This window comes from Eretmochelys imbricata, chromosome 13 (assembly GCF_965152235.1).
Source record: "Eretmochelys imbricata isolate rEreImb1 chromosome 13, rEreImb1.hap1, whole genome shotgun sequence".
In the NCBI taxonomy this organism is placed as follows: Eukaryota; Metazoa; Chordata; order Testudines; family Cheloniidae; genus Eretmochelys; species Eretmochelys imbricata.
The window spans coordinates 6,292,588-6,305,192 of record NC_135584.1 but is presented as its reverse complement, the minus strand read 5'-3'; the positions used below and the strand labels follow the sequence as shown (position 1 = coordinate 6,305,192).

General features: G+C 44.6%; 1 protein-coding gene across 1 annotated transcript in view; it reads left to right on the top strand.

The window, feature by feature from the left end:
• COL20A1 (collagen type XX alpha 1 chain) overlaps window positions 1-12,311 on the top strand; it is an 86,901-nt gene extending 74,590 nt beyond the window's left edge. The window contains exons 33-40 of the mRNA XM_077832183.1: window positions 637-708; window positions 1,752-1,787; window positions 3,834-3,900; window positions 5,546-5,734; window positions 8,052-8,054; window positions 9,466-9,540; window positions 10,696-10,851; window positions 12,180-12,311. Of these exons, the coding sequence (XP_077688309.1) occupies window positions 637-708; window positions 1,752-1,787; window positions 3,834-3,900; window positions 5,546-5,734; window positions 8,052-8,054; window positions 9,466-9,540; window positions 10,696-10,851; window positions 12,180-12,193 (612 nt within the window). The 3' untranslated portion in view covers window positions 12,194-12,311. The remainder of the gene's footprint in view (window positions 1-636; window positions 709-1,751; window positions 1,788-3,833; window positions 3,901-5,545; window positions 5,735-8,051; window positions 8,055-9,465; window positions 9,541-10,695; window positions 10,852-12,179) is intronic.
• Window positions 12,312-12,605: the final 294 nt, after the last annotated feature.

The window sequence follows — 12,605 nt, the reverse complement described above, 5'->3', positions numbered from 1 at the left end:
CTTCCATCTCATTTCCCCTAGGCCACTAAATAGCTGTCAATCACTATTGGCTGGAATCCAGTGGGTGAAAAATTACAAATATATATCAAATAACTGGCCCTTTTCCTATACAATTCTGGCAATAGTAGAAATACAACCGGGGAGCAGACGGAGATGTCTAGAGCATGCAGGTTGTTTTTTTTTCTCTTTAAACAATTCTTCATTATTGATGCAATTACACATTGGAGGGAAGCTCAGCTGTAAAAGAGAGGCATTAACTGTCCAAAAATACATGTGCTCTGGGTTAAGACTAAAATAATCTCAATATAGAATGAAAGAACTAAAAACTGAAGGGTGAAAACCACATTGCAGATCGTGGGCACAACTCACATCTGCTCTCCTGACCATAATTGAGACATTAATAGGAAATGATGTGAACATGACTTATACATGATATACTCTTAACATTGTCTTCGTGGTTGGATGATGCTCTGACATAAACCTTAAGGGCACAATGCCTTTAACTGAGCCCTCTAAACTGTTTCTGCTGGTGCCCTTGGAGCCATAGGGAGATGTCAGCCTCAAGTAGCAGAAGAAGAAAGCGTGCAGCTGACTGGGCCTTCTCTATAGCTGCATCTCACAATTTAATCTCTGCAGGGTTTCCAAGGAATAACAGGTGCCCGAGGCAGTAGCGGAGAGCGAGGACCTCCAGGTGATGTTGGACCCACAGTAAGTTGTTGTTTTTTGTTCTGGTGTTTTATGTTGTGGTACTCCAGGAGTGCCTGATGAGAGCATGGAACCTGACAGAGTCCTACATGGAGATGAGCTGCAGCTGCAAAGTTCAGCTCTGCATCTGAACTTCCTCAAAGTTTGAATGTGTGTAGCTCTGAGGGTGTTAGTTCAGATCCATCTCTTCTGGTGGAAGGGACTTTGTCTATTCATCAGAGACCTGGCTGGCAAATGTCTTGGAGTAGACTCAGGGCTAGTTGTTCATGGCAGGCGTTGCCCTCTGCAGGATTCTGAGCTAAATAAAATCCAGTGGTCAAAAATTTCCTGTGTAAGATCCTGAACTGGAGAAAGAAATCACTGGAGATGGGCCTGAACCAAACCCACAGAACCAAACTTTTTGGGCAAGCCTTAGCCCACATCGGCACTTTGCAGTTGTTCATTTAGCTCAGATGAAGAACTCTTTGCATGTGAGGAGAACTTACCTTGGATCAAGGCAGATCTGTAGTGTTTTGACAGCTCTGATGCTGCCTTTTTGATGGCATCAGTCTTTTCCTGTTGCTCCTTATTTGTTGTTATCCTTAATAAAAACCCTCCATTATTTGTATGCATTTGGTCTTCTGTTGTGGGGGGAGTGTATATCTCCTTAACTACAGCCACAGTATTTACTGGTTCACATGTGTGTGGCCAAACAAAATGACATTTGTACACGCATTTTGCATAATTCTGTGATATACACCATAAGATATCAAAGAATCGGGCTGTGCATGTACAGATCAGCTTCCCCTGTACAATTGCATGCACATTTGTAGGGGTTTGTGCATGCTAATGGCTGAGACTACAGTTTTGGAAGGAGCACGTGAAAAGATCCACTGCAAATGTGGTCCTTAATTTGGAGTTAGCCTGTAAACATACCACTGGCTGTTCTCTTGAGAATCACAACAGTACTGTAATCATGCTGGCTTTTATTAAATTGATCTTTTACTTCCCATTTTTCACCTCCTCCCAGTTTAAAAAGTGTTTATTTTTGCTCTGTTTTTCAACAGGGTCTGCCTGGTCCAAAGGGGGAAAGGGGAGAGAAAGTGAGTTTTTCTCCTTGGAGTTCTTTATATTGTGCAGTGCAGTTACTGAGTGCCGCACTGAACGAGCCACGCACGCTAAGCAGCTGTACAAGTGACAGTGACGTGATTAAGCCATTTCAGTGCTGAACTCTCATTTACCTGTTGCTTCTTGGCTTTCCATTCACCTGAATGACCGTCCTATGGGAACCTGACATAATATTGCAACAGGCTCAGTCGCAGTAATGGCGGGGAGTGGAGGGAGCCCACCACCACCACCAACTTGAGTGTCATTAAGGATTTTTCTATAAAAATGTATTTCATGCTAATTGACTAACTCAGAACAAAATGTTGTGGGTCAGATCCTCAGCTACTGTAAATAGTTGCAGCTCCACTGGAATCAGGGGATTTCCACCAGCTGAAAGTCTGGGTTTAGATATTGAGGGGGAGCTTTCCCCTGGCAACTCTAGCTAAAATTTTCTAAAGTGCCTGAGTCCTATTTTCAAGGGTGACTTGAGCACTTAGGCACCTGCCTTCCCTTGATTTCAGGCCTTAGGAGCGTAAGTTCCACTGACTTTCAAGTACACTCCTAAATGACTTGGCTGGTTTTGACCCTTTGTTACATGGCCTGTCTGCTGCTAGGTAGCACTAGGTGCCAGAGAATGCACACAGCTCTTGTACCAGCATGCAATCAGTCAGCCAGTAAATTACACCTGAGATCTGGCAAAACTCAAGCCTTGTCTGTAGGTGATGCAAATATGGAATTTGCCACAGTGTTTCTCCTCATGCAGGACCTGACTGACAGACACTGAAGTCAATGGAGGTCATTCCATTATCTTCAGTGGGCTTTGGCTCATGCTCTGAGAAGCCTCTTTGCTGGGCCTCTTTCTCAGTGGGTTCCCTTTGCACCTGTCTCTGGGTACATCTGCGCTGCAAAGAAAAAACACACGGCACCGAGTCTCAGAGCCCAGGTCAGTTGCCTCAGGCTCGGGCTATGGGGCGAAAAGTAGCAGTGTAGACATTCCTGTTTTGAGACCCTCCCCCGTCACAGGGTTTCAGAGCCTGCGCTCCAGCCTGAGCGGGAACATCTACATTGCTATTGTCAGCCCTACGGCCCAAGTCCCATGAGCCCAAGTCAGTTGACACAGGCCCTGAGGCCTGACACCGCGGGATTTTCTTTGCAGAGTAGATGTACCCTTAGAAAGTGGTGCTGGAAGAGTTTTTAAAGTGCGGGTGTTGAAGGCGGAAACCATGTATGTGGGTTGCTATTACTACTTCAAGCCAGGAAGGGCAGCAGCACCCCTACTTCCAGCCCCGATGGCCTTCGAGACTGGGTGCAAGACTTTTCTATTTTCTATTTCGTCACCTCCCTTTTTCACCAGCTCTTCCTTTTGTGGACTTTTTTTATGTTGTGGTTGCTGGTTTTTCCTGGGCCTTGTGGCCAGTTTTTGTTTAATTCTGTGTAAGATTGCACATCGATCGCAACAGAACCAGCCACAGATGGAAGTTTTCTGAAGAGGTTTGGAAGGGTTCAGTTTTTTTAGTTATGAATTTTCATGGCTAGTATCAACGTTTATTTCCAAGTAGTTTATATCCTGCTGTGCAAAAACTTTAAGAAAAAACTCAGAAAGCAACCATTGTTTATTCAGCAGATAATGACCGTAGGAGTCAAGATTCATTCATTAAAGATTCAGAAACAAAGGCATAACATTTTTATGTTTAATCATGTTAATTTTAAGCATCACTGAGTACTAACTTTTATGTTAGACACACTTATCAGTCTTCAAGCTAGATAAACATATATGCAAATATACTCTCCAGCTGTGGTTAATTTCATTTATTAATGACTGAAAATTGATTTAATCAATTTGTGGGTACAGGGAAAAACAATATTATTGATATTTACCAGTTAAGATTTTATTGTTTCAAAGCCTATTGATGAATAAATAGAGATCTCATGGTGATGAATATCTCGAGAGCTCAAGCTGTTGGTAAGAATGTGCCATCAGAAAACTTACATTCTATCCACTTCATTTCAAAAGTATTTAATTATTTTTAATTTTACTTCAGGGTGAACCACAATCCCTGGCCACCATTTACCAGCTGGTTAGTCAGGCTTGTGAGCAGATGATTCAGAGTGAGTATCACATGTCTCCTTGGGCAACAGTGCTTCTACGGTACTTGACGTTTTACCACATAATGAAGAACCTGATCCAAAATCCATTGGCAAAAGGCCTTCTATTGACTTCAGTGGGCTTTGGATCAGACCCTAAGAGTCTGATCCTGTGAACATTAAAAGTAAGGAGGAATCTCTCAGGCAGGCCCTCAAAATTGAACATCCCCCCACACCCCCCCAACACGAGTTGTATTAGCACAAAGACCTGTGAAATATTACTTAACAGTCCGACCTGGTATCATGTACTGGATTTTTCTTTCAAGGGTAGGAAAAGGCTTGGATTGAAACTTGACTGTTTTAGGAAAAATCACTCCAATGTTTCATTAATTGATCCCTCCGTTTCTACAGCAGAGAAAAACAGGAGGCTTGATTTTGGGTGGGTGGAACTTGGAAAGCTTAGCTCAGATGATGCAGCCTGGACCAAGTGCAGTGCCCATGGAATGCACCAGGGATGTGTGTGTTTGCTTTTCCTGGGATGAAGAGGTGTCAGCAAGATTTGCTTGGGGTCGACTGATGCACAGGGAGATCAAGTTAGTGCTTTGTCCAAGGTCAGATAGCAAGACCATGACTCCGCAGAGTCTTCCTCTTCAGTTCATGACCTCTGCAATTTAGACTGACAACATCATAGTACCTGGTGATTTTTATTTATATATCAAGTGTTTTTAGAGATGGGGCAACATAGCATACACAGAATAAAATCAGACCACATCATTCATCCTGACATGAGTTTTGCAAACAAAACCAGAACTAGAGAACAGTTCTGTAATATCACAAGTTTCCATAGTTTGACTCCCATCTATGTAAAATAGGTATGAGCCAACACTGGAACCACTTTCACTTGTCTACCACCCTACTTCCCCTCTCTCTCCCTGAACTTTGGGGTGCAGACAAAACAGAAGTGGATCTGAACCACCCCAATTGTGGTTTTGCAAACTCAGTGAAGTTTCCCGCTAGTACTTTTTTCAAACCCAAACCGCCCTTTGCCTGGTCTGATGATAGGTATGTTACACTTTTAAGACTGGCTGCAGTATTGCCTTCTCTCTATGTAAGTGATGTAACCAAAGTATAACCTTATGGCATCAGAACTGCATATGGGAAACTAAAAATGGGCCAAAACGAGGACCTGACTTCTAAACGGCTTCAGATTTCAAGGGCTTGGTGATGGGTTCTGATGTGAGTCCTTGGAACTAAATGTAGTGACCATTTCAGATCCAGAAACAGAAAGGGCTTTTTTGGGGGGGAGGGAAGGGGGTGATGTCTTGTATAGATGCAGCCAATATTTTGAGAGATTTGTTGGCACTATTGGATCTCAACCCACATGCTGGCCCTGACTTGGCTCCAAACCTAAGCCAAGTCCTCTCTAGCTCTACATTTGACAGACTCCGACTGTTTCTTTGGTTGGAAGAACTTACATAACCTTTCCTGAGTCTGGTAAAAGGTTAGGGCTTGGCCCAAGGGTGGGCAAAAGGCTCTTGGGCCCTTTCTTATTTTATCCACACAGGTTAAATTTATGCCAGCAGAAGTTCTGACCTGAGGCCTTTTGCTCATCTCAACATCTCCTCTGGAGTGGAGATGAGGCATTTTATTGTCTGACTTCCCTTCTCAGCTCATGTGTTGAAATTCGACTCATTCATCCACGAACATACAAGGAAGCCAGTTCCTGTGTGGGATAACACATTGAAGCCAGGAGGACCTGGACCACCAGGTCTTCCGGGTATCGCTGGTACCAGAGGAGAAAGAGGAGAAGACGGTATCCCAGGACAGCCAGGCAAAGATGGGTATCCTGGGGAAAGAGGTACTGACTGAAATGTTCTTAAGTAGGGCTTCACCATGGCCTTCATACTTTCAGACATAGTGGCTAATGAAGGGTAGCTTCTTCACCTAAAATGAACTCTTGTTCCAGATAGATATGAGCACTGAGCTCAGGTCCATTTCACGTTGATTCAACGTGGTATAGGGATAGGCACCAACCACAAAGATTCCCGCACGATCCATGTGTCCACAAAGTTTGGAGGTTACTGGATCAGAGGGGTTTGTTCAGCTCTAGGTCTCGCAATGAGCAGGATATGCAGCCTAGTACCGTCTCACCCAGTTTTCAGGAGTGACTACAAAATTATGCGTCGAAGACACTTTGAGTCACACTCACCCCATGAATATTACAAACAAGTGGAATGTCTGCCTAGGATTATCATGCCCGAGTGCCTGTCTGGTCTGCCTGAATATCTGTATCTCGTTCCCCTCCACTTCTGACCCAGTAATCTCATACTGGCATTATGTCTGTTTCGCAAAGTGGATCCCGCAGCACCCATTCTCTAACTGGATCTCTCAAGTAGCTGTGAGCCACTCATCACTTGTCACACTCCCTTCCTCAGCTTTGCCAGTGACTCTCTTCTCCACATCCCTTCACACTGCCCCTGACTTGTGGAATACCCTTCCTGAGCTGATCTCACCTCATGCAGGTCTCACCTCTGTCGTTTCTAAGAAATCAGCCATTTAATGATGACTACAGGGAAAAAAAAGATGGAAATATCTGGACATGTGTTAAGACCAAAGCCAGAGTATCTGCTGTGGCAGGTGTGCCATTGGGCAGCTGGAGAAATACATAAAAGGGGCCAACTAAAAGAATCCCTCCTGCCATCAAACAGTACTTAGGGAGAAACTTGTGAGACTTGGGACATGCAGTGTCATGTACTCCTGTACCAGATATAGACTGGCTATGGAGCTTGCTTACACACACCAGGTGTGTTTATTGTCAGATCCTTTAATGCTCTGCCAGGTATGGCTGAGGTTTATATTACAATGACCTTTCCATTATATGCAAAGAGTAGCCCATGACAGATGGGGGTGGTGGAACCTTCTTTGTGCCCCGAAGCAAAGTTTGATGGGGCAGGAAGGATTCCAGTATTGGATTGTACCTCTTTCTCCCACCCATTGTATTGTAACCCATCTCAGAGTGCAAGCTCTTTGGCGTAGAGACCATGTGTGTTTGTACGTTCGCGCGTGTGTTCACATCACCCAGCCTAATGGAGTGCAGTCCTGATGGATGCCTCCAGACACACATGTGCCCATAAGTATTAACCAACAAAAAACAGGAGGCCCTTCTACCCAGCAGCATCACCCACCATCCAAGGTGGGCTCTCATTCTCTCTGGGCACAAGGCTGGACCCCTTAGGGTCTCTGCCTCTTAGGCCAGCACAAAAGGAATTCACAGGGCCAAATCTGAAAGTCTTACTTGGTCAAAACTCCACTTGAAGTCAATGTAAGGACTAAGTAAAGGTGCCAGCATATGGCCAACGGGTTTTTCCAGTGTAGGAATAAGAGCAACGTGCAAAGATTCTTATCTCCCCCTCAGTGGGCAAAGCATTTGCTGGCTCCTTTTTGGAGTAGAACTCGTGAGCTTTGGCGAGAATAGTCTCTTATCTCTGGCCTCTTGGCCTCAAACTTAAAGCTCCTGCACTTGCAAGGAGAAAGTGTTGCTGGAACTTTTGTTTAATTACAGGACAAATCTTGACTGCACCGTCATTCGGGCAGCCACCAGTGGTTTAATAAAACAGCGTATTACGGACAGGCTGTTAGAAGAACCTTTTGGCTACAGCTCCAAAGAGGCACATGCAGCATGAAAACACTGGGAGAGAAAGAAAAGGAAATTGCTGTGTGCATGTGCAAGGAGAGCCTCTCCCTCCTTTTTCATGTAGAATTTCCTTCCATTTTTAGTCTAAGTTTGTGGTTTAATTGGCATGTTTCACACGGCCACTCACACAGCAACCTGAATCTGTCAGGAGCGCTCAAGGACAATTCTGTGCCGTTGTTTCCTGCTCCCCCCACCCTCCCCAGTCTTTATGCATAGCATCCAGTGAGAACAGGAGGGGAACAAGCACTAAGGGTATATAGCAATCATACTGACCGATTGTTTTCACATGAGGGATGGTTTAAAACAAATACAAGTTTTTTCTTCTTCCCATTACAAGAAAATCTCCCGCATTCACAAACTGAAGCTCTGTTTCTGTCCAGCTGAAAAGAGACGTAGGGCAAGCAGCTATTTTTGCTGCTAACGCAAAGGACCCCTTCAAGCACTGAATGTTCTTCTGCAGTTTGAGTCCTGGGCCTGTCAGGCGGTTCCTGCCGCTCTCCCTCACAAGCACATATTCCCATGAAAGGGCCCCACTTCAGAAGCAGGTCTCGCATATGGATGCAGGTTTTTGATGGTAGGAGAGGCAAAGCCAGGTGTTAATGGGAGGAGATAATGTCTGAGTGGATATTTTTTGTAAAATATTTATTGGAGAGTCTCGTGCAACATTAATTGAAACTGCTCTGGCTTCAGTGGCTGCTGAACCCTTCTGAAAAGCCAACCGCTAGGTCAAGCCGGTCAGTCATTCAATTCTGGACTGAAAATGTAAAGCTTATCAAAATGACAACAAAGTGGAGAGGGGACGAAGCAATGTGCAACTATTTCCAGCTGGTTAAGTGAGGAGATGGAGCCCCTAGACAAAGAACAGGTGGAACTTACGTGTAGAACTGGTCAGAATCTCTTTGCCAAAACTTCTGTCAAAAAAAGCCATTTCCTCAAGAGAAATGTCTTGAGACACGAGGTGGGGAGGTAATATCTTTTATTGGACCAGCTTCTGTTTGGTGAGAGAGACACACTTTTGAGCTACACAGAGCTTTTCTTCAGGTGCCAGTATGGAAGCATATCAGTGATGACAGTTTCGTCAGGAAGGTGAGACTAACTCATTAGCCTAGGGGTCAGGATATTGACCTGGAACATGGGAGACCAGATTAGAGTCAGAGCAGGGACTTGAATTTGAGGCGAGCACCAGCACAGGCTGGTGACCTTGTGGAAACTTTTGCAAGGTCTCAGTTTCATTCCTCATCAGAATGGAAACAGATTCCCAAACCTCCAAAACATTTCACACAATGGAATTGCCGTTTTCCAGTGCGTCCTCCCTGAGCAGCTAGAGCCTGGCGTGTGCAGTTGCCCCAGTTGCCCTGAGGAAGCTGCAGCTGTGCTGGCCCCTAGAGGTGGTAAGGGGAGGAAGAGCTGGAAGAGCTCAGGCAGACTGGCTCTGATGCACAGAGGGCTGCAGGCGCAGCAGACCAATGCGGATTGATGATGTCATTCCTACTGCACCACTAAAATGGTATTCAACAGTGAAGGGTTAACAGGTTCCCTAACACGGTACGATACACTGCACTGTATTTAAAGACCAGGTATAAATAATATTAAAAGATGACTTGATTTATATTTAGCCACTAATAGCCACAAACTTAAATTCAGTGTGTAGGGGCATGATCCTATTTGAGGGACAATGCCAAGGGCTGCCCAAGGATACATATGCCGGTCCGCACGGGAGGGGTTAAAAGAGGGGATCCTGTTTTGCTGAGTGTGGTACTAAAGGCTACAACCTCCTAAAAGACCATAGCACCTGAGAGCCACCTTATGGGGAGGCTGGAGTAGAGGGTGTTAATGCAGGGGAAGCTGTTAAGCTCTGGTAAGTGACATCTCTTTCTCTCATCCTCAAACTGGAGGACCAGGACCCAAGGGTGAGAAAGGGATGGCTGGAGCCAGGGAGGAAGGAGTCCAGGGACCAAGAGGACGAGCAGGTATAGTGAATACAGTCTTGTGGTTTCAATCGTAATGTTGATTCTTCATCTGTGCTCCCAAGGGGTTTGAGCAAACAGTTTAGGCATAGCTTGCAACAGCCACATCCCAAATTCAAAAGATGAGCCTAAATCTGCCTCTAGTGGGGTTTCTGGCACCTTCATCTGAAGCATCTGGTGCTGGCCACTATCAGAGACAAGAAACTAGACTATATGGCCCATGGGTCTGCTCCAGGATTTCAATTGCTCTGTTCCTAAGACCCCATGGGGCATATTTTCCTAAGAGCCTCCCTTTGGTAAACATCTGCCAGTGCAGAGGCAGAAATCCCCAATATCTGAGCATACCAACTAGGTAATTGTGTGTTTTAATTACACAATTTACACACAGACTTTTCACATTGCCTACACTATTGCAGAGTTTTGTGCACACACAGAGCCAGATGTTCAGATGGTATAAACCAGTTGAGGATATGGCTCACAAAGTGGAAGGCCCTTTGAAAATTGGCCCCACTTCGTTGGAACCTAAAATCTCTGTAAATTCTCCTGTCCCTAAGAGCCTGATCCGCTTTAGCTGAAGTCAATGGGACTATTGCAGACATAAGTGACAGCAGGCTTCAGCAGGGAAGCATTATAGAAAGTATTTTTTCTTATTTTTATGATTGTTACTGTTGACATATAAAGATATAAAACCAATGAACCCCATCAGGATCTTGGGCTTGGTGGTTGGTAAGTCTCCACATGGGAGATGGTGATGAGATTCCCTAATCCTGATCCCTGCTCTCCAGGGGCTGGAAGCGCTCCCTCAGGGCGAGGATATGTCATCACACTCCTGAGCAATTCTTCTTCCTGATGTTTAGGAGACAGCACTGATGAATGCAGACAAGAGTTCTTTCTAGCTTTCTTCAGCCAGAGTGATGCTGGCCACATCACAAAGCTTCTAGAGCACTGGTGAACAGCAGGAAAGGGTTAAATTGTGGGAAATGGGAAAGAGGTCCATAGGTCTTCATCGGGATCCAGTGGGGACTCTCCAACCTCATCTTCCTTCAAAAGGGAGCTGGGAAAGTCCCCAGATAACTGGCAGTACGCCATCAGACAATAGATATTGCATTGGACCAGCAGAGTTATACTGTACTGTTTGAGATGCCATTCATTTTTCAGGCCCTCCAGGAGAACAAGCCATAGGGGAGTCAGGTCTGAAGGGTTCCCCCGGGAGCACCGGTCCTCCAGGTTTTCCTGGTGCTAGAGGCAATCCTGGGGCACCTGGCTACCCAGGTGGTTGTGCTAACTCTGGATGCTACAGGGCAAGCACAAGAGGTAAGTCCTGATTCTTTATATGAAAGTGATGATTTTAGAAGCTTCCCCATTCATGTATCTTTGGCTACCTGGCTAACCTATATGAGAACAATTATTATTATTATTACTTAATTTATTTTCCCCATGCTTCAAGGATAGTCTATCCTGGAGAACATTCTTTACTTAGTACTTAACACAAACCATGTGGAAAAAGTTCTTCTGACTGGCTGCTGAACCTTCAGCAATGGTTGGAATAACTGCATAGCTCTGCTCTTTACTCGTCTGTCCATCTCTCTCTAACATAATTTTTTCCCCTTCTCACAACAAAAGACATTATGTGGCAAACTAAAGTCAGTTTTGGAGGCTTTGGGTTGCATGAGATAATGCTACTCCTGGTGGGTTAGAGCTACTTGGATATGACCTCTGCTCCATACCTCATGAAGGAACTAGGGAATTCTTCCTGAGAAGCAGTTATGCAGGGTTTCTACAAGCCACCAGGCTATCTGCTGCATCGTCCTTCTAGATTCATATCCCTCTCATAGGTGAAGAGCTCATGGTCACTTGGCAGAGCAATAATGCACTTCAAGAGGTGTCAGTACAAGGCACTTGTGTCCTCCTTGAACTGGATACATTTGACTTTGGCCTATGTAAAATATTAAATAGTTAAGCCACAGTTTAATCTCTAGTTCTTATATTCAATCTGGAGTCATTAAAGAAACTTCTACTGCAATAAGGCATTCTCATGTGACTAGCCATTTATAGCCTGTAATATTGACTTCCCCCATCAAAATAGCCATTTTTTCAGATCAGCCATGTCTGTAACCTGGCCTTCTATGCAATCATGTCCAGGAAGGGGAACTGGTTCAAGACTTCTCCTGAATTATATTTTCACTGTCCCTGTCAGATGAAGCTGTGCTTCTTTATTTAACTGTACCTGGATTTCCTTTTTTCTCCATTTATGTGGACCACACCTGAAGAAGGCAAAGTAGATTTTTAAAGATGCTTCTGCTCCATATGGATGGCCCTATTTTCCACATGGATGGCCTTATTTTCCGTTTTTCTCCTAATACTGAACTACCCAATTTAGTTATTGGCGTATCTTGTCAATTAACTTTAGGCATTTTCATGGTACCAATGACAGGACATATTAATGCCTTGATATACCTCCCCATCTCATAGAATAAGAGATTCCCAGCTACATTAAGTCCTATAAAGTACAGACACTAATTGGTGCCTGAGAGAAGATTGTTAAGGAGGGAGAACTAACTATGCACCCTCCGTCCTCAGTACTTTATGTTGTATTTATTCTTCTGTTCAGTAGTATCTCCTGTTTTTGTCTCCAAACGCAGATTTCATCCCCTGATGATTGAGGCATGGACCACTGTGGACAGGTCTCCGTCCTTTGGAAAATTCTGCACTAAGGTTCTGTCTACCCAGAGTGTAACTGCAACTTGAACACCCAGTAGGAGCTCCCCCACCACCGGTTGCACTGGATTTTTGTACGGAAGTATAGAACTCTAAACTAAGCATAAAACACTACCCACAAAACCGGACTGTATGCAGATAATATCTAGTCATCCTCTCTCACCTATATTTCTGTGTTATTATCTGAACCATTTTGCACTGGACAGTTGGTGTGTCTGAACTGATGTCAGGAGTCCCACACCAGGGCAAAGAAATACAGTTCAAGGTTCAAGTTTTCAAAATTACAAGAGAGCTGAGCCAAAAGTAACGTTAGTGGTATATGAAACGGTCAGAAACAGTCTGGAGCAATG